The sequence below is a fragment of the Aethalodelphis obliquidens genome, unplaced genomic scaffold (assembly GCF_003676395.1).
Source record: "Aethalodelphis obliquidens isolate GAN/ISIS:26980383/991018 unplaced genomic scaffold, ASM367639v1 scaffold14, whole genome shotgun sequence".
Classification (NCBI taxonomy): Eukaryota; Metazoa; Chordata; class Mammalia; order Artiodactyla; family Delphinidae; genus Aethalodelphis; species Aethalodelphis obliquidens.
In genome coordinates this window covers 37,718,694-37,742,176 of record NW_020837958.1, presented here as the reverse complement: position 1 = coordinate 37,742,176, position 23,483 = coordinate 37,718,694, and the positions used below count along the sequence as shown (strand labels likewise).

The following is a 23,483-nucleotide window of genomic DNA, read 5'->3' as shown; positions in this document are numbered from 1 at the left end:
CACAACAATGTAAAGCAATTATACTCCATTAAAGATGTTTAAAAAAAAAATGAAGTACCCTAATAGAGTGTTACTCTATTTCCACAGGATATACACTAGATATGAAATCACTATAGGACAAAGAATAATAACAATTTTAAGGCTTATAATTGGCCAAATAGCTTTACTAAAGCATGTCAATTTACCCTCAACATAAGTAGTGTATAAGTATCAATCATTCTGTACTCTCAGTAAAAATAGCTATTACAGACCTGTCTCCTTGCATGGCCTTGCAATAAACCTTTCTCTGCTCAAAAAAAAAAAAAAAAATAGCTATTACAATTTTTGTTAATGATAGTGGTATTTTCATTGCTTTAATCTGTTGACGTCCTTTGCCATTTTTTAAAGTTGGTATCCATCTCTTGTATTAACTTATAAAAGTTCATAACTATCCTAATCAGGGCAAATATTTTCCCTGTTGTCTTGACTTCCGTATGTTCTTAACCTATAGTTTAAATTTTTTTAATGTCAAATTCCTAGGTATTTTTTCTGAGTTCTTCCATTTCATCAAACTCTCAAAAAATGCGTGTGTGTTTTCAACCATGGAAAAACCCACTTTGGTGAATTTTAAACATTTTATGTTTAAAATGGTAGAACCTCCTCTAAAAGAAAAAAAAGAAAGAAATCTTGTGCTAATCTTGAACGTGAATCAGAAAAGATGGAGGGGGTTAACTTGTGGCTTTGTTTTTGATGAACCAGCCTTCATGAAACCATATGGAGGTTCATGGAACACAGCTTGAAAACCTGTGCTTTAATCAATATATATTAGATCAGTATATATGATATAGGTCATGAGACGAAAGCCTAATTTTATTTTTCACGAAAGAGTTAAATAATTTTCTCAGCACCATTTACTGAATAATCCTTCTCTACATAAATCTTTTATCATATGTATTTAAGCATATCTACTTAATGTTTTATATATATATATGTAATCCATATACTGGTTTATTTTTAAGCTATTTAGTAATAACTGAGCATCCTGAACATTTTTTCAAATGTACAATCAAGTTCTCAATATTTTAACTTCAATATATCATTTATTATATGTTAGGGCAATCTCATTAATCGTTCTTATAATTATCTTTGTTCTTCTCCAATATCTATTTTTCTTAAAAGACTTTAGAATACTTTTTTCAATTTCACATCTCATTGGGATTTTGATGAGATTGGAAATAAATCTATAAATTAAGAACATCCGCTCTATACAAGTCCCTTTATTTTCAATTAAATGTTTTGTTTTTCATTATTTTCATTCTATATTTTTGCTATTTGTTCCTTTTAAAGAAATTTTAGTATTTCAAACCCTCTTTTGCACCCATTGTATTTTTCTGATTATTACAAGAGTTTAGGAAACTTGGTTTTTATATTATTACCCACCTTAATGGGTTTAATCAGTTCATTTAAAATTAACCTTTAAAAGTATATTGTAGGCATGCTTTTGTTTGCCTAATAAACATTTGCCTATTCTTTTATATCAATAAATCAATATTGAGCAATCAATCAATTGAAAGTTGGTCAATTGACCAATATCATTTTGCTTTAATCTTTTCTGTTGTAATAGCATATAAGTAACATTTTAATTCAATCAAGGGTTTTCAAAACTTTTTAAGGGGAGATTTAACCTATTTTGATAAATTTGATTTCCTCTCACCTTGATCCATGTTCTCCAATTTTTTAGATCATCTTCATGTTGTTTTTGTTTTCTGTCTTTTGCTATAGGCACTGAATATTCTTTGCTTTTATCTTCTCTGTTTTGAAAGAAATATGTTTTTAGTTATTTTAGTTGCAATTTCTAACTTTGTAAAAAAATATTTAGACCTTTATTTCTAGAGTTGTTAAAGTCAAGAAGAAAGTGTAATGAATCCATGCTATTTAAGGTCAGAGATGTAGCACACTTTCTTTTGCTGTCCTTCCCTCATTTGGTAGCCAAATTTAGCAAATAAAAACACAGGGTGCTGTTAAGTTTGAATTTATATGAACAAATAATTTGTTAGTATAAGTTCCATGCAATATTTGGGACATACTTAATACTAAAAAATTATCATTGTATATCTGAAAATCATACCTAACTGGGTGTCCTGGATTTTATCTGATAACCCTACTTTCCCATCCAGACTTTAAGATATAATGCTTTTATACTCAACATTTGTATATTAAATATTTTCTTGTACAACTATTTAATAGTTTTGAAGTTTTGTAAACAAATTAACAATTATTCAAGACTTAACTGCATGTTTAACTGATTTTAGTGTTTACCAGTTCTTTTACACTATGACTTCCACATTCTTGAGCTCTCTTTAAGAAAGGTACATATTTGATATGTTTTCTGTTTTCTTATCTAATTTGTTACCTACAAACGTTAAAAGACAATTTAGTTGATAAGATAAACTATGGGCGATAACATTTTTCAGCCTCACAATTCTGAAGGTGTTATTCTGTTGTCTTTTGACAATTACTGTTGCAGAGGTCTTTATCCATTTTCCCTCTTTGGTTTTTTTAGAAAACCAGAATTTTTCCACACCTCCTAGTGTCTGAACCTATGAATAAATGTGGAAAACTGGGAAGGGGAATGGGTGAGAGTGTATTATGGTAACCTCATAGTGCAGCACCCCTGCAAAAAAAGGCTGGTTCTTGAGTTTTCTGGGTGACAGAAATAACATCTCTAAGATACCCTATCTTGGATAAGGGTCATACATTGTTTTCCGAATTTACTGGCCCTTTAGTTAGTTCTTCAACATTTGAGAACTTGCTGTCTACCAGTTTGAGTTTCAAGTTTTGTGTGTTTTCATTTTTTTTCTGTAGCTTCTTAGGGACTTTACAGGTGAGTCAAGATGCTATTTCATTTATAGCTAGCCAATTTCAATTCAAACCAAAATATAAGAAAATGTTTTGAAGTCAGTGAAAATATAAAATTGAACATACAATATGACTTCATGCACATGAAAATGCACAGGAAAAAAGGCTTAGAATGAAACAGGATGAAAAGTTTTCTTCTTGACTCTTCTATATATTTTATAATGACTATGCATAATATTTATTGTAGAAAAAGAAAATACATTTTAATTTAAAATATCCTCCTAAGGATCTCCTCTTGAAGCAAATGATTTTTAGTAGGAATTAGGGGAAACAATAAATGTTGCTTGGGATTATTTGGGTTATTTACAGAATTTTCTTCCCAGCAGCATTTACTGGGCTTAAGGTGAAGCTTTGATTAAAGCTGTTATAACTAAATGAACAGAATTATAAGGTTTTTCTTCTGCGATTACTGTGAAGATGTGAATTCTGATCGAACCCCTTATAATACTCATGGCATTTATGAATCTTTTCTCCCATGTGGACTCTTTGATGAATTCGAAGAGCTGAGCTATGGCTGAAACCCTTACCACACTTAGCACATTGATAAGGCTTCTCTCCTGTGTGGACCCTCTGATGAATGTGAAGATTTGAGCTGTGACTAAAGCCCTTTCCACAGTCATCACATTTATAGGGTTTTTCTCCTGTGTGGACTCTCTGATGAATGAGAAGATGAGAACGCTGACTGAAGCCCTTCCCACACTGTTCACATTTATAGGGTTTCTCTCCAGTATGTACTCTTTGGTGAGTGTGAAGTTTGGAACTCTTGCTGAAGCCCTTCCCACATTCATGACAAGTATAGGGCTTCTCCCCTGTATGGACCCTCTGATGAATGCGAAGATCTGAGCTGTGACTAAAGTCCTTCCCACAGTCGTCACATTTGTAAGGCTTCTCTCCTGTATGCACCCTCTGATGGATTTGAAGATTTGAGCGCTGGGTAAAGCCCTTACCACAGTCATCACATTTATAGGACTTTGCTCCTGTGTGGACTAACTGATGGATTCGAAGATTTGAACTCTGACTGAAGCCCTTACCACACTCATCACACTTATATGGTTTTTCTCCTGTGTGGACTCTCTGATGAACATGAAGTACTGAACTCCGACTAAAACTCTTACCACACTGATCACACTTAAAAGGCTTCTCTCCTATGTGAAGTCTCTGGTGAATATGAAGTAATGAATTTCTACTGAGGTCCTTATCACACTGCAGTCTATAGAGTTTCTCTTCTGTGTGGACTCTTTGATGACAGTGAAGACTGGAGATCTGACTGAAGCTCTTACTACACACATTACATATATAAGGTATCTCCCCTGGGTGGACTCTCTGATGAAAGTGAACACCGAAGCTCTGACTAAAATTACTGGCACCTTCATTACATCTGTACGGCTTCTTACCTATGTGGATTCTTGGATGTCTGTATAGGTCTGATCTCTGAGTGAAGCATGCTGTGCTGATGGAGCATGGATACAACTTTTCTCCAAGTTGATTTCTCTTGTGAACACACTGTGAGTTCCAATAATAACTTTCTTTACATTTATCATATCCACAGTATTTCTCTTCCACAGAGCCTTTCAGCAGGTCATTTTGGCATATCTCCCCAATGTACTCTGGAAGGGCTTCCTCTCCTGGGATATAAGAATGCAGACCTATGAGCTTCTGTTCTCTTTCCACAGAGAGATTTTTCCTGGATATGACAACGTGGTATCTGCGTCCTTGAAAACCACGTGAATCACTCACATAGATTTCTCTACCATTGTCTTCAGTGTGTTTTGTTTCTAAGGATTGACAAGGTATAAACTTCGTATATTTTAAGTTCCTGGGAATTTTACCTTCAAAAGTCAGTTCATAGTTCCCAAACCCTGGTCCTTGTGTGAAGAGTATTAACCATTCTTGAGCGTGAGAAAGGTGTTGCTGCTTTAGGTCTTTGGAATCTATACCTTGAACTATTTCCACATAGTTCTGATTATCATATATCTGAGTGCTGGCATTCCTCCAGCCTTGCCAGCAGGAAAGATGTTCATGTTCAAAATATCTGAATCTTTCTTCTTGGAGTCTGTAGCTCTCTTTCCAGTTTCCTAGAAAAATAAGCAGATAACCCAGTGGTAAGATGAAAGCTGTGCTTAAAAATTTCCAAGTATCTCAATCAACAAGCTCCAGAATTACAGGAATATATGTGTGGGTGCAAGTGGGAAAGAAGTGTTATGACTTAGGCTGCTCCATATTTGGGTGTGGAATTCATTTGTTTTTTCATTCATAGATGTATTCATTCATTCAACAAACATATCTTGAGCACCTACTACTTACCAGGTACTGTTAGAAATAAAAGAGAAAGCCTGACTGGTTTAATGGAAATAGTCTTAAAGACTGAGATTTAATTCGATTACTCTATTTGGGACATTATTATAAGAAATAAAATATTGTTTCTATTTTTCTGTTCTAAAATAGTATAGTAGATTGTGGGAAAAAATTCTCTACTTTATCTACATCTTTGGGTGCTCCCCTTACACAGTGACTCTAGGCTCGGCTATATAATTTGCTTTGGCCACTGGGACAAAAGTGAGACAAGCAGAGATTCGCAAAGTGCTTGTGCATTGGGGCTTGGCCTCTCTTGCTGGTTTTGAAAGTCCTGTGATCACCACCATGTAAATGAGCCTGGGCTGGCCTCCTTGAAGAGAGACATGTGGTCAATACATGCCTGTTATAACACTGATACTGACCAACTGCCATTCAGGCTGTCCAGCTTCATCTTAGACCATCCAGCCCCAATCAAGTCACTCAATGACAGAAGATCCATCTAACCAACTAGAATCATGAAAAATAACACAGTCTGTTTTAAGTCACTAAGTTTGGGGTAGTTTGTTATACAGCAAAAGCTAACTTACAAATAGAACATGAAGAGAGAACAAATTGAGGACTGCACAAAATTATGGGCAGAAATCTGTGCTTTAAGTGTAATCTAGAAAATAAATAAGAATCACAAATACCTATTAATTACATAGCCAAAATGTTTTGGAAGATATCTTGCTTTCTTTACCTTCTACTTCTTATGTGATTTAAGAACCATTTTTGAGAATCGTTCTTCTACCTCAATATAGCACCCTAATAACCAAAATACTTAACAAAACTGGTCCCAGCCAGATGGCTTCACAGGTGAATTCTACCAAACATTTAGAGAAGAGCTAACACCTATCCTTCTCAAACTCTTCCAAAATATAGCAGAGGGAGGAACACTCCCAAATTCATTCTACAAGGCCAACATCACCTTGATACCAAAACCAGACAAGGATGTCACAAAGAAAGAAAACTACAGGCCAATATCACTGAGGAACATAGATGCAAAAGTCCTCAACAAAATACTAGCAAACAGAATCCAACAGCACATTAAAAGGACCATACACCATGATCAAGTGGGGTTTATTCCAGGAATGCAAGGATTCTTCAATATACACAAATCAATCAATGTGATAAACCATATTAACAAATTGAAGGAGAAAAACCATATGATCATCTCAATAGATGCAGAGAAAGCTTTTGACAAAATTCAACACCCATTTATGATAAAAACCCTGCAGAAAGTAGGCATAGAGGGAACTTTCCTCAACATAATAAAGGCCATATATGACAAACCCACAGCCAACATCGTTCTCAATGGTGAAAAACTGAAAGCATTTCCACTAAGATCAGGAATAAGACAAGGTTGCCCACTCTCACCACTATTATTCAATATAGTTTTGGAAGTTTTAGCCACAGCAATCAGAGAAGAAAAGGAAATAAAAGGAATCCAAATCACAAAAGAAGAAGTAAAGCTGTCACTGTTTGCAGATGACATGATACTATACATAGAGAATCCTAAAGATGCTACCAGAAAACTACTAGAGCTAATCAATGAATTTGGTAAAGTAGCAGGATACAAAATTGATGCACAGAAATCTCTTGCATTCCTATACACTAATGAAAAATCTGAAAGTGAAATTAAGAAAACACTCCCATTTACCATTGCAACAAAAATAATAAAATATCTAGGAATAAACCTACTTAAGGAGACAAAAGACCTGTATGCAGAAAATTATAAGACACTGATGAAAGAAATTAAAGATGATACAAATAGATGGAGAGATATACCATGTTCTTGGATTGGACGAGTCAACATTGTGAAAATGAATCTACTACCCAAAGCAATCTACAGATTCAATGCAATCCCTGTCAAACTACCAATGGCATTTTTCACAGAACTAGAACAAAAAATTTCACAATTTGTATGGAAACACAAAAGACCCCGAATAGCCAAAGCAATCTTGAGAATGAAAAATGGAGCTGGAGGCATCAGGCTTCCTGACTTCAGACTATACTACAAAGCTACAGTAATCAAGACAGTATGGTACTGGCACAAAAACAAAGATAGATCAATGGAACAGGATAGAAAGCTCAGAGATAAACCCACGCACATATGGTCACCTTATCTTTGATAAAGGAGGCAGGAATGTACAGTGGAGAAAGGACAGCCTCTTCAATAAGTGGTGCTGGGAAAACTGGACAGGTACATGTAAAAGTATGAGATTAGATCACTCCCTAACACCATACACAAAAATAAGCTCAAAATGGATTAAAGACCTAAATGTAAGGCCAGAAACTATCAAACTCTTAGAGGAAAACATAGGCAGAACACTCTGTGACATAAATCACAGCAAGATCCTTTTTGACCCACCTCTTAGAGAAATGAAAATAAAAACAAAAATAAACAAATGGAACCTAATGAAACTTCAAAGCTTTTGCACAGCAAAGGAAACCATAAGACGAAAAGACAACCCTCAGAATGGGAGAAAATATTTGCAAATGAAGCAACTGACAAAGGATTAATCTCCAAAATTTACAAGCAGCTCATGCAGCTCAATAACAAAAAAACAAACAACCCAATCCAAAAATGGGCAGAAGACCTAAACAGACATTTCTCCAAAGAAGATATACAGACTGCCAACAAACACATGAAAGAATGCTCAACATCATTAATCATTAGAGAAATGCAAATCAAAATTACAATGATATATCATCTCACACCAGTCAGAATGGCCATCATCAAAAAATCTAGAAACAATAAATGCTGGAGAGGGTGTGGAGAAAAGGGAACCCTCCTGCACTGCTGGTGGGAATGTGAATTGGTACAGCCACTATGGAGAACAGTATGGAGGTTCCTTAAAAAACTACAAACAGAACTACCGTATGACCCAGCAATCCCACTACTGGGCATATGAGAAAACCATAATTCAGAAAGAGTCATGTACCAAAATGTTCATTGCAGCACTATTTACGATAGCCCGGAGATTGAGACAACCTAAGCGCCCATCATCAGATGCATGGATAAAGAAGATGTGGCACATATATACAATGGAATATTACTCAGCCATAAAAAGAAACGAAATTGAGCTATTTGTAATGAGGTGGATAGACCTAGAGTCTGTCATAGAGTGAAGTAAGTCAGAAAGAGAACGACAAATACTGTATGCTAACACATATATATGGAATTTAAGGAAAAAAACGTCATGAAGAACCTAGGGGTAAGACAGGAATAAAGACACAGACCCACTGGAAAATGGACTTGAGGATATGGGGAGAGGGAAGGGTGAGCTGTGACAAAGCGAGAGAGAGGCATGGACATATATACACTACCAAACGTAAGGCAGATAGCTAGTGGGAAGCAGCCGCATAGCACAGGGAGATCAGCTCGGTGCTTTGTGACCACCTGGAGGGGTGGAATAGGGAGGGTGGGAGGGAGGGAGACGCAAGAGAGAAGAGATATGGGAACATATGTATATGTATAACTGATTCACTTTGCTATAAAGCAGAAACTAACACACCGTTGTAAAGCAATTATACCCCAATAAAGATGTTAAAAAAAAAAACTGGTCCCAGGATAAACTAACCTTATTCCCTAAGAGTCGGGATAATTTACCTACTGACATGACATTTGTGTAGTTCTCCCACATGACCTCTCTGTAGAGCTTTTTTTGAGAAGAATCCAAGAATTTCCACTCCTCCCAAGTAAAATTAACAGTCACATCTTCAAATGTTACTGCCATCTGGTCGAAGATCAGGCTTTCCAGGAAGAAGAAATCTAAGTGAGAAGATGGACAAAGAAAAAGACATTCAGCAGGTAACATAAGTGGTAAACCAAAAAGAAAAAGAAGTAACTCCAATAATGAAGAAAAACAAGAAAGGTAAGAGGAGACATAATAAGAGGTCAAGTACTTAAATAATGTATCCAATCATTGAACACCATCACCATCATAAGAAACATTTATATAGCATTTGTCTGCTAACCACTGAGCCAAGTAAGTACTCTTCACATATACTTCAAGTAATCCTCACAGCAATCCTATGTTGTAGATACTATTATTATCCTCATTTTACACATTAGTAATAATGGTTGAAAAAGATTAATTCCCAAGATCATGGACCTGGAGGTACTGCAGCTAGGACCCAGGTCTACATACTCTGGACCAGAACTATTTGCCAACTGTAACAATATTGCTTCATGTTGCTTATATTATTGCTTCATGGTTGATCACTTTAGACTGTTTACTTCCCACTGTGAGATGAGGAATTAGATTACCACCCGTAGCATTAGCACTAATTTTCTGGTTAAATCAATAAGCAGTACTTATATAATTTTGAATATGATTATATACCATTTTTTTGTGGGGGGGAAATTACCTGTTTAATTTTTATTTAATAAATTTACTGTCCTCAATTTTTTGATTTTTCAGAAGGCTTTATATAATCTATTTCATCAAGTGTCTCATCCCCTCACCCACCCCTTTTATTTTGGAAAAGTCCATCATCCTGCCCCAGTCAGGGCCGGCTCCTCGTTAGTGCTCCATTTCAAGTTCATATGACTCTTCTTCTTTTGTGATTTTACACCATTAATTGGGAGGCACATAACAACATGAGTTCAATCAAGCCTGTGAATGTTAAGCCTGTGGCCATTGAAGAAAGCAAAGGTGAGAAACAGGCGAGGTTTTCTTCAAAGGAGAATGTCCAAACACGGTTACTAGGAAAGATTCCCAAGAATCATTTGAATCACTGTATGCCTTAAGTCTTTATTACTATCCCTCATAGTGGCTCATAAGAATTCGAGAGTGAAAAGAATTTTTCTCAAAACTGCTTCACTGTTTATAAGCTTTTAGTGTTGCTAAGACTGATTTAAAGAACAAACAAACTGTAATTCCTTTGTGGGCAACTTTTTCTTTCCTCTCTGGAAATATTTTAGGGTCTTCTTTTGTGGCTGGCCCTCTGCCCCAAATGGTGTATGGACTTGAGCCTCTCCAAAGTTCACAGGGCTCATCAGTTCCTTTCTTGTCTGTATTCCCCTGCTGAGTATTCTAGGATGTAACATCTTCAGCCCTATGTGGCTCTTACCACTATGCCTACTGTTGCCATCCAGGATTTTGTTGAAATTTCTCATTTGCTGATGGCTCTTCGGCTTCATCGTAAGTTCATAAATTTCTTGGTTTTTTACTATATCTATGCAGTTTTAGAAAGTAGAAGAGATAAATGCATGTATTCTGTCTAAAAATATTTTAGAAAGAATAAATCATAAGTTGGTTATGTGACAAATTCATTTTTCTTTGATGACACATTCTCAATTGTAAAGTTCAATTTAAAATGTTCAGTAAATACTAAGATTTAGGAATTTATTTTTAAAAATATACTAGAGATTAAGAGCCTCATTTTTTTTTTTTACTGAAAGTTCATAAAAATTATAACAATGCTGAAGTAATATAAGTAAAAATTAAGTCTACCCTCCCCAAATAATTTAAGAAATAACCACTATAGTTTTCACTGTGTCCTTACGGACCTTTTTTTCATACATACATACCCCACTAATGTTTTTTTCATAACACAGACATGATAATTCTGCAGTCTGCTTTTTTTACATAATATGTAGTATACAACTTCCCGTTTCAGTACATATAGGCCTATGTTATTCGTGGTGATTTTAAAATATGTCCAGAAATTATTTGATACCTTTCCCTTCAAAAGGAGGAGCCTAATTCCCCACCCCTTGAATGTGGCCTGGGTTAGGGACTTACTTCTGATGAACAGGAAAAAAAAGCAGAAGGGGAAGCAATGGTGTGCAGCTTTCAAGACTAGCTCATAAAAGGCACTGCAGCTTCCTCCATGCTTTTTTTCTTGGATCAGTCACCCTAGGAGAAGCTACCTAACACACTGTATGAATAGTTAGGCAGCCCTGTAGAAAGGCCCATGTGGTGAGGAACTGAGGCCTTCTGTCCTCAGTAAGAAATGAGGCATCTACCAACAGCCATGTGAGTGAACCATCTTAGAAGTGGATCCTCCAGCCCCAGTGAAGGCTTCCAATGAACTGTAGTCCTGCTGACAGCTTGACTGCAACCTCGTGTGAAACCCTGAGCCAGAACCACACTGCTATACTGTTCCTAGATTCCTGACCCTTAGAAACTGAGATAATAAATGTTTGTTGTTTTAAGCTGCTACATATAATTTATTATGCAGAAATAGATGGTTGATGTATTGTTGTAAAAGTTGCATAGCATTTCATGTTATGATGTTCCAAAATTTAACTGTTCCCATACTGATGAAGATTATTTCCAGTTTTCTGGCTATCATAATACAGCAGTGAACAACTCTCTTAAGTACATCATTGAACACTCGTAATATTTCTAGAAGATACATTTCCAGAATTAGAACCACCAGGCATGTGCATTTCAGTTTACTAAAAAACACTGTAAAACTTTGAAAATATTTTTAAAAATTTGTTAAAAATATTCTCCCCCACTAGAAAGTTAAAAGCGGAATACCTACATTCAAAATTAGTAAGTACAAGTCTATAGAGGAAAAAAATTATAGAAAGCATAAATTAAGATGGCAAGTAAAATTATTAATAGACAAAAGGATACTAAAACAGTTTTAAAATATAGAGGCATATTGCTTAGAAGACACTCCAAACTACTGAACTCTAGAAGATTAAAAATGAAAAGACAGGCTAATCTATAACAGAAAAATATAGACAAAAATAAAGTAGGGGCTTCCGTAGTGGCGCAGTGGTTGGAAGTCCGCCTGCCGATTCAGGGGACGCGGGTTCGTGCCCCGGTCCAGGAAGATCCCACATGCCGCAGAGCGGCTGGGCCCGTGAGCCATGGCCGCAGAGCCTGCGCGTCCGGAGCCTGTTGCTCCGCAACGGGAGAGACCGCAGCAGTGAGAGGCCCGCGTACCGGAAAATAAATAAATAAATAAAGTAGGTTTTGCAATATTAATATTACATAAGGTAAAATCAAAGGAAAAAGTATTACCCGAGATTAACAGAGTAATTTTATGAGAAATGAAATTATTGCTCTTGGTGTACCACCCACCAGAATTAAGATTTTGTCAGAATTGCTCCAACACTGTATATCAGAGGGTGGGGGGTGAGAGAAGATGGGGACCATATGATAGCAAAAATAACAGTAATTATAGTAAATGTGAATAGCTTAATCTCACAGATTAAAAGACACAGATTTGTAGGTTAAAAAAATGAGATTCAACATGTGGTTTAGAAGAGACACACTAAAAAGAAAAAAAACATGGGAATAAAAGGACGGAACAACATATTCCACACAAATATGAACCAAAAGAAAGCTGTAATGACAAACTTAACTTCAGCTGAGATAAAATTTATGGCAAAAAGTTTGTAACTATGTGTGGTGATGGATGTTAACTAGACATATTGTGGTGATCATTTTACAATATATACAAATATAGAATCATGTTGTGTACCTGAAACTAATATGTCAGTTATATCCCAATAAAAAATTTATGGCAAAAATATAAGGGACAAAAACACAGTTTTTTTCTGTATTAATAAATAGTAAGACCAAAAAATATCCATTATAATTAAACTGCACCCACAAATAAAATTTCAAAATGTATTAACAACTATCGTAAGTTCAAGGAGATATAATATATACACCATTGATTGTAATTATAGATATTTATACACTCCTCTCAGAAAAGGATAGATCAAGTAAAACCAAAGAACTCAACAATATAAACACTAAACAGTACAATTAATACTCGAGTTATTTTTTCTGTGTTGAATTCTATACTCCCAAAACACTAAATACACATTATTTTCATGAACCCACAATACTGTTACAAGATTGACCATGTATTGGTCTATAAAAGGAATCTCAATAAATTCCAAATTATCAACATAATGCAGAATACATTCTCTAGATACAAGGTAATAAAATTAGGAACTACTAACAATGGAATTTAAAAATCCACACTTCTGGAACCCAAGTAACATATTAAATAGCCCTTAAATTTAAAAGGAAAATATAATGATAATTAAGAAAATTTGAATTGAATAATAATAATTACACATCAAAATTTTCAAGACCCAGATAAATAAGTACTAAAAGGAAATAAGAATGGCTACATATAATCAACCTAAGCATTCAACTCAGGAACTCAGAAAACAAAAACCCTCCCCCTCTAAAAACAAAGAGCAAACTTCAAAAAAGAAGGATAAAGCTGAAAGTCAAAGGGGCAATAAACAAATAGATGATGTGGAAATGCATAAGGCCAAAAGATGCTCTTAAAAATTTAATGTCAAAAAAAAATTTAATAAGTCAGATCTCTGCAAGTCTAATTTTGTTTTGAAAAGATGATTATAAACAAAATACTGGACAAAATGAGTAAATAACCACAGACATACGACTTAAAATAATACAAGAGCATTATGAACTATATGCAAATACACTTGAACATCTATATAAAAGGACAAATTCCTAGTACACAATGCCAATAGAAAATGCCAAAATAGATTTTAAGAGTAATATAAAATTACATACCAGTAAGTATTAAAGGAAACTGAAATGGCAGCCAAGATTCTTTCTCCCTCCCCCAAAATCAAAGGCCCAAAGAGTTTTACAGTTGAGTTCTCGCAAATGTTCAATTAACAGTTAATTACTATTATAATCAAATTGTTTTAGAAAATAGAAAGTGAAACTTACTAGCTCTTTATATGGCCAGTGTAATATTGATTACAAGACCTGATAAGAACAATACAAAAGAAAACTATAGGCCCATTTTTAAGTTTGATAGATATGTAAAAAATCCTAAATAGATATTAGCTAACTGAATTCAGATATGTATGAAAAAATGATAAAGCATAATTTATAACAGGAATGGAGGACAGTTCAACATGAGAAAATTAATCAACATAATTCACTATACTAATAGACTACAGAAGAAAACCACAATTATCTCAACTGATGCAGAAAAATTGTGTGATAAAGATCATAATGTTCACCGCCTATAAAGGTCTTACAAAAACTTTTAGCCAACTAGAAATAAAAAGAAACTACCTAAATTGGTAAAGGTTATATACTGATACTAACAATCTACATCAAACATTAAGCTTAATGGAGAAATTTTATACGTATTTCCTTTACGATGGTAACAAGATAAGAATGCCCACCATCACCACTGCTTTCAAAATAGTACTAAGGGTTCTGACAAATACTATAAGAAAAGAAAAAGAAATAAGAAGTTAAGGATTAGAAGAAAAAACATAAAATGTCATTATTTGCATATGTTATGGCAATCTACCTAGAAAAACAAGAGTATGTGGATAAACCATAAACTGATGAAAAAGCTCAGCAAAATTACCAGACACAATAAAGCAAAAGCATCACAGTATCAGCAATCAACTACCAGAAAACAAGATATTCACAACAGCAAAAAAACCCAAAAAACAACTATCTTATAAAAAGATAGTTTTATCTTTGAAGACAACTTTCAAATTCCAATAAAGTAGAAAAAAGATTATCTGAATAAAGGGAGAAGCATGCCTCCATGTTCTTGGATGAGATGACTCAAATTCAATATACCTCCAGTCGAATTTCTAGCTGGATTTTTTGAGGAACACGATATACTTTTTTTCCCTAAAATTTATAGGGAGGGAAAAGAAGTCCATAAAGACTTAAGTAAACCAAACAGGAAGACTTGTTCTACTAGATACTGACATACCACCAAACTACAGTAGTAAAATCAGAAGAAATAGACCAGTAGAACAGAATTGAGGACTCAGAGCCTAAGCAATGTACTTGTTTATATACGATAACTTATTAACAGTAAAGATGGCATTAAAAATCAAAGAAGAATGGATTATTTACACTAGATGGTGGTGTGAAACTGATTAACTTTATGAGAAAAAATAAAGCTGGATTCCAATTTGATATCATATACAATGGGACACTAGATGGATTAAACACTTAAATGTTAAAGGGAAAGTTATAGAGTTAGTAAAAGAAAACGTTAGGATTGAAAAACATTTACCATTGTTAAATGAATCCAAGGGCCAGTTCTTTGGGGGGAAAATATTAACAATAAAATAGATCAATCCCTGACTAGCTATAAAAGAAAAGAAAAAGGGGTTGGCACAAAGAGAAAAAAGTTAGAAATGAGATTAGTGAAAAAGCAACAGATAAAAATTTAATTGAACATTAGGTGGGCACTTTCCACCATTCTTTAGAACATAAATCTGAATTGGAAATGTATTTTTTCCTAGAAAACCATTTGGTATAGCCCCAAGAAAAGGGAAAAATTCTGAACAGATCAGATATTTTGAAAGAAACTGGTCAAGTTATCAAAGAAATATGACCTTCACAATAACAACCCAAAAGTTTCCTTAAATGAATTCTTTCAGATTTGCAAAGAACAGATAATGTGATTCTATTAAACTATTCCAAGGCATATAAAAGAGTTATCAAAAATTTTAAGACACTCAGGAAAACACTGAGACAGCAAAATCAGAAAACTACAGATCTATATTACTAATGAATATTGACATAAACTTCAGAAATAAAGTAAAACATAAGGCCAATAAAATGCAGCAACACCTGTGTTTATAATCTACTGCCACACAACTAGTTACTTCAAAACTGAGTGGCTTAAAACAATAATTATTATCTTTCATGGTTTCTCTGGGTCAGAAATTCACGGGTAGCTTGGCTGGGCAGTTCTGGTTTGGACCTCTCATGAGAGTGATGTTGAGCTGTCAGCTAGTGCTGTATAAAACTAAACATATAAATAAAAAGAAGATTCACTTTATACAAATTTAAGTCATATAAACAAAGAAGTCCTTAAAAGTAAAAGGCAAATGATAACCTAAAGAAATATTTACAGCATATAACAAATGGCTTCCATATTTTACATACTGAGTACATTCTATCAAATGGAAACAAAAAATTCAGTAGGAAAAAGGTAATTTGAGTCAATTTATCAAAGAAGTAATGCAAATGACCAATAAATATATGTTGAAAGTGGTTAATCTCCACTTTATTTATCTCCCTGATTATCCTTTCATATTATGTCAATATTCATATTGACATAATACAATCAACAGTAACACAATCATAGTAGGGGACTTTAACACCACACTTTCACCAATGGACAGATCATCCAAAATGAAAATAAATAAGGAAACACGAACTTTAAATGATACATTAAACAAGATGGACTTAATTGATATTTATAGGACATTCCGTCCAAAAACAAGAGAATACACATTCTTCTCAAGTGCTCACGGAACATTCTCCAGGACAGATCATATCTTGGGTCACAAATCAAGCCTTGGTAAATTTAAGAAAATTGAAATTGTATCAAGTATCTTTTCCGACCACAACACTATGAGACTAGATATCAATTACAGGAAAAAACCTGTAAGAAATACAAACACATGGAGGCTAAACAACACACTACTTAATAACCAAGAGATCACTGAAGAAATCAAAGGGGAAATCAAAAAATACCTAGAAACAAATGACAATGAAAACACAATGACCCAAAACCTATGGGATGCAGCAAAAGCAGTTCTAAGAGGGAAGTTTATAGCTATACAAGCCTACCTTAAGAAACAAGAAACATCTCAAATAAACAATCTAATCTTACACCTAAAGCAATTAGAGAAAGAAGAACAAAAAAACCCCAAAGTTAGCAGAAGAAAAGAAATCATAAAGATCAGATCAGAAATAAATGAAAAAGAAATGAAGGAAACGATAGCAAAGATCAATAAAACTAAAAGCTGGTTCTTTGAGAAGATAAACAAAATTGATAAACCATTAGCCAGACTTATCAAGAAGAAGAGGGAGAAGACTCATAAATAGAATTAGAAATGAAAAAAGAGAAGTAACAACTGACACTGCAGAAATAGAAAGGATCATGAGAGATTACTACAAGCAACTATATGCCAATAAAATGGAAACCTGGAAGAAATGGACAAATTCTTAGAAATGCACAACCTTCCAAGACTGAACCAGGAAGAAATAGAAAGTATGAACAGACCAATCACAAGCACTGAAATTGAAACTGTGATTAAAAATCTTCCAAAAAAAAAAAGCCGAGGACCAGATGGCTTCACAGGCGAATTCTATCAAACATTTAGAGAAGAGCTAACACCTATCCTTCTCAAACTCTTCCAAAATATAGCAGAGGGAAGAACACTCCCAAACTCATTCTACGAGGCCACCATCATTCTGATACCAAAACCAGAGAAAGATGTCACAAAGAAAGAAAACTACAGGCCAATATCACTGAGGAACATAGATGCAAAAGTCCTCAACAAAATACTAGCAAACAGAATCCAACAGCACATTAAAAGGATCATACACTATGATCAAGTGGGGTTTATCCCAGGAATGCAAGGATTCTTCAATATACGCAAATCAATCAACGTGATACACCATATTAACAAACTGAAGGAGAAAAGCCATATGATCATCTCAATAGATGCAGAGAAAGATTTTGACAAAATTCAACATCCATTTATGATAAAAACCCTGCAGAAAGTAGGCATAGAGGGAACTTTCCTCAACATAATAAAGGCCATATATGACAAACCCACAGCCAACATCGTTCTCAATGGTGAAAAACTGAAACCATTTCCACTAAGATCAGGAATGAGACAAGGTTGCCCACTCTCACCACTATTATTCAACATAGTTTTGGAAGTTTTAGCCACAGCAATCATAGAAGAAAAAGAAATAAAAGGAATCCAAATCACAAAAGAAGAAGTAAAGCTGTCACTGTTTGCAGATGACATGATACTATACATAAAGAATCCTAAAGATGCTACCAGAAAACTACTAGAGCTAATCAATGAATTTGGTAAAGTTGCAGGACACAAAATTGATGCACAGAAATCTCTTGCATTCTTATATACTAATGAAAAATCTGAAAGTGAAATTAAGAAAACACTCCCATTTACCATTGCAACAAAAAGAATAAAACATCTAGGAATAAACCTACTTAAGGAGACAAAAGACCCTTATGCAGAAAAATATAAGACACTGATGAAAGAAATTAAAGATGATACAGATAGAAGCAGAGATATACCGTGTTCTTGGATTGGAAGAATCAACACTGTGAAAATGACTCTACTACCCAAAGCAATCTACAGATTCAATGCAATCCCTATCAAACTACCAATGGCATTTTTCACAGAACTAGAACAAAAAACTTCACAAATTGTATGGAGTCACAAAAGACCCCAAATAGCCAAAGCAATCTTGAGAAAGAAAAACGGAGCTGGAGGAATCAGGCTCCCGGACTTCAGACTATACTACAAAGCTACAGTAATCAAGACAGTATGGTACTGGCACAGAAACAGAAATACAGATCAATGGAACAGGATAGAAAGCCCAGAGATAAACCCAAGCACATATGGTCACCTTATCTTTGATAAAGGAAGCAAGAATATACAGTGGAGAAAAGATAGTCTCTTCAATAAGTGGTGCTGGGAAAACTGGACAGAATGAAATTAGAATGAAATTAGAACACTCCCTAACACCAAACACAAAAATAAACTCAAAAGGGATTAAAGACATAAATGTAAGGCCAGACACCATCAAACTCTTAGAGGAAAACATAGGCAGAACACTCTGTGACATAAATTACAGCAAGATCCTTTTTGACCCACCTCTTAGAGAAATGGAAATAAAAACAAAAATAAACAAATGGGACCTAATGAAACTTAAAAGCTTTTGCACAGCAAAGGAAACCATAAACAAGACGAAAAGACAACCCTCAGAATGGGAGAAGATATTTGCAAATGAAGCAACTGACAAAGGATTAATCTCCAAAACATACAAGAAACTCATGCAGCTCAATATCAAAAAAAAAACAGGGCTTCCCTGGTAGCGCAGTGGTTAAGAATCCGTCTGTCAATGCAGGAGACACGGGTTCGAGCCCTGATCTGGAAAGATGCCACATGTCGCAGAGCAACTAAGCCTGTGTGCCACAACTACTGAGCCTGCGCTCTAGAGCCCGTGAGCCACAACTACTGAAGCCCAGGCGCCGAGAGCCCGTGCTCCACAAGAAGAGAAGCCACCACCATGAGAAGCCCACGCACCACAACAAAGAGTAGCCCCGGCTCACCGCAACTAGAGAAAGCCCAGGCGCAGCAACGAAGACCTAGCACAGCCAAAAGTAAACAAATTTAAAAAATTAAAAACAAAACCCAATCCAAAAATCGGCAGAAGACCTAAATAGACATTTCTCCAAAGAAGATATACAGATTGCCAACAGACACATGAAAGAATGCTCAACATCATTAATCATTAGAGAAATGCAAATCAAAACTACAATGAGATATCATCTCACACCAGTCAGAACGGCCATCAGCAAAAAATCTACAAACAATAAATGCTGGAGAGGGTGTGGAGAAAAGGGAACCCTCTTGCACTGTTGGTGGGAATGTAAATTGATACAGCCACTATGGAGAACAGTATGGAGGTTCCTTAAAAAACTAGAAATAGAACTACCATATGACCCAGCAATCCCACTACTGGGCATATACCCTGAGAAAACCATAATTCAAAAAGAGTCATATACCAAAATATTCATTGCAGCTCTATTTACAATAGCCAGGACATGGAAGCAACCTAAGTATCCATTAACAGATGAATGGATAAAGATGTGGCATATATATACAATGGAATATTACTCAGCCATAAAAAGGACGAAACTGAGTTATTTGTAGTGATGTGGATGGACCTAGAGACTGTCATACAGAGTGAAGTAAGTCAGAAAGAGAAAAAGAAATACCGTATGCTAACATATATATGGAATCTAAAAAAAAAGAAAAGAAAATGGTCAGAAGAACCTAGGGGCAAGACTGGAATAAATATGCAGACGTACTAGAGAATGGACTTGAGGATACGGGGAGGGGGAAGGGTAAGCTGGGACAAAGAGAGTGGCATGGACATATATACACTACCAAACGTAAAATAGATAGCTAGTGGGAAGCAGCCGCATAGCACAGGGAGATCAGCTCAGTGCTTTGTGACCAACTACAGGGGTGGGATAGGGAGGGTGGGGTGGAGGGAGATGCAAGAGGGAAGAGATATGGGGACATATGTATATGTATAACTGATTCACTGTGTTATAAAGCAGAAACTAACACACCATTGTAAAGCAATTATACTCCAATAAAGATGTTAAAAAAAATACTCATGCTATCCAAACATACTTGGAAAAATGTCCATATGTTAAATGAAAAAATTAAACATATAATAGCCATTCATACATTCAACAAATATTCATTGAGTGCTCACTATATGCCAGGCATAGTTCTATATACTAGGAACATTCCCTGCCTTCATGGAGCCTATCTGTAATGATTCCAATTTTTTTATATATACTCATCTCTTTATATATGTATCTTAAATTTATGTTTGCATATTTGTACATATGTGTATGTATGCATGTATACTAGTATTTGTACGGATTAGTGAGTATGTATGTATATTAAGTATTAAATAAAAGGCTCTAAGTATTGATAAATACATCAAAATGTCAATAATGGCTGTCTCTGGTTGATGTGCCGTGGACTCTGAGTGGTACACAAGAATAAGTAACCAGTTAAACATTAATAGCCCTCCAGAGTATGGCCTTACCTTACACATTCATACTTATGTCTCTACTGCAACTAGCCCGGTTTCCTTATTTGTCCCCTTATATTCTGCCTGAGACTAAATGATGGTCTTGCTGTCTGGAATGATATCTTCCAATTCATAGTAATTATTCAACTCTGAGTTCCTGGTCCTGTCTTTTACTTAAAAGTGCCACTCATTCCAGCACTGTTTAATGTATGATAACTTTAGAAATTCTTATTAACCTCATGTGGTTTGTTTCCCCAAGGTTAAGGAAAGACATTTTTGTATTTATTCATCTCGGGTCATCAAAAACAGTATGAATTATATAGTAGGCTTGAATGACTGGCTGACTGAATGAGTAATTGCTGGGAAAAGACACTGGGCAGGAGGTAGGGGCTTGCTGCATAGGAGGCTTGAAAGCTTCCCAGGCAAAGAGGAATATGTTCTATTCAGTCTGGTCCATCCATCCCCGTGGCCACCTCCACTACTCCTGCTATCCATGGAGAAGCCGGGGGCATTTTATACATGAGAAAAGACAATTCGACTCACCTGGGATCAGACTGTGAGGGAAATAGTGACCATTCCTTCCTTCTTTGTGCTCCTTTTTGGGGGAAGCGTGGAGTGTTGAGAAGGCTGAGCTGAGGGAGAAGAAAGGAGGAATGAATGACTGGGCATGACTTGAAATTCCCAAACTCACTACAATCCCCACGTACTAACTGAGTGTTAACCCCCAAATCTCCCAGACAGAGGTCAGAAAGAGCCCAAGAACATTTCTGTTCCCTTTCAAGCACCCGAAAGGAGAGCTGTACCAACTGGCACTCAGGACCTTATTTCTGACCATCTAAGAAAAGTACAATTCTAGTTTGGGCATGAAAATAGAATTTGATCTCACAGTTTAGTCCCTCCAGGAATGAAGATGCTTTCTATGTAATTTAACCTCTCTGAGCCTCAAAAATTTCCTAGTTTATTATTAACATGTACAATTTTTTAAAAAGATTGGAAAAACAGCAGCACACTTAAATAGTTCTTTCTAAAAGTATATTTTAAAAATTTTGTTCGATCAGTTAAGTAGAAAGGTAAATTCCATCACCCTCTCCTACTTCTTACAACATAAATACTGGATTTACTATTAGATCAGAGTACAGATTCTTAGCAAAAGATCCCAGATCTAGGGCCCCCAGGACATGATCATAGTCTCAACTCTATCACCAACCACTTGTAGAACTTCGAAAAAGACCAAACTTCTAGACCTCGTAGGGCCTCACTTTCCTCACCTGTAAAATGGGGGCATGAGTCTTTGCCACCCTGGTCCTCCGTTGCTGATTACAGGTCCCTGGGGAAAATGATAAACAGTTAAGAGCCCTCTTTCCCTAGAGAGAAAAATGCTTCATGGTGTCCCAGGAGCAGGGCAGGTTTGGGCTCCCCGTACGCACCAAGGGCCGCCAGAGTTTGTACATCTGAAGCTCCGGATTCAGACGTACAAACGGTTCTCGCGGAGCTGGATCCCGGCGGCATCGGCTGCTGTAGCGGAAACACACGCGGCCTCCGTTCCGCATCCAGGCCTCCGTTCCCCATCCAGACCTCCGCCCCAGCACCTCCCGGCCCCGAGCACCCCGGCCCCAGGACCCAAGCTGCCTCTGCCTCCTCTCTCCTTCCCCTTCTTCAGTTTAAACGTGGGGAGGGCGTCTGTGAAGAACCCACCTACACTGGTGTCCGGAATTTCTAAGCCGGAGCGGCTTCTCGGCCCCCGGCCCTCCCTCTTCTGCCTCTCTACCTGCCACAGCTCTCCCCGCCCTTGTCCGCTTCTGGCTCGGTGCTCCCGAGAGTCCGCGTCACTTACGGAGCCTCTGGAGAGGGATGGGGACCGGCCCAAATACACCGTCTAAATAAACAATGGCCGCAGTCCTGCTTGACCAAAACCGAAGCCCCAGGCCTCGGAGTAGACACTCGGAGCGTTCCCATGGAGACGGGAGGAGGCGGGGCAGGAAAGGAAAACGCCGGAGGACGTGGCTCCTGATTGGCCAGAAAGAACGAGGTGCGACCTGGCCTTAAAGCGTCAGCGTTCTGGGGTGAGAGGACCGTGTACTATGGCCCTCTGAACCGAGGATGGGGCTGAGCACCCCAAGATACTAACGTTAATGGGACGGTTCTAGGTGTGTTTAGGGCCCCTGGGAAGGGGAGTCAGGGCTGGGGATTCGGGGAAACAGTCACCCTGGGGGGCGAGGGGTGGTAACGCCTGCTGTCTCGCGCACTCGGCGGAATGGGCAACCCACTAGCTCTGGCTGTAGCGTCGTCTCTAAATTCGAGTCTCACAGCCGCGAAGAGGGCTTTTCAAATTTCGTTTTATGGGGGCCCGCTTCTCTCCTGCTAACTCGCTGGTCGGGTGGGGCTTTCCTCCCTGATCTCTTCCTGCCAAGACCTAGGCTTCTCCGCTACCATCATTTTCTCTCACCTGGATTATTGTAATAGACTATTAACTGGTCCCTCGCTTCTTCTATTGCTACTCCAATCCCCTTCATGAGGATCCTGGATGATCAAAACATAATTGTGATTATTCATTTGCTCAAAACCCTTTCTTGGCTCCCTAGCTTATTCCTAAGTGAAAGCCAAAGTTCTCACAGTGACCTATATGGC

The 23,483-nt window shown here is 36.6% G+C and overlaps 1 protein-coding gene across 1 annotated transcript; it reads right to left on the bottom strand.

Moving 5' to 3' along the window:
• Nucleotides 1–310: 310 nt before the first annotated feature.
• Nucleotides 311–23,026, bottom strand: ZNF214 (zinc finger protein 214). Its single transcript, XM_027115502.1, has 5 exons — nt 22,690–23,026; nt 22,124–22,182; nt 21,399–21,487; nt 8,846–9,007; nt 311–4,973 (listed from the first exon to the last, which is right to left on the bottom strand). The coding sequence occupies exons 2-5, from the start codon at nt 22,138–22,140 to the stop codon at nt 3,283–3,285; spliced, it is 1,959 nt and encodes a 652-aa protein (XP_026971303.1). The 5' UTR covers nt 22,141–22,182; nt 22,690–23,026; the 3' UTR covers nt 311–3,282.
• Nucleotides 23,027–23,483: the final 457 nt, after the last annotated feature.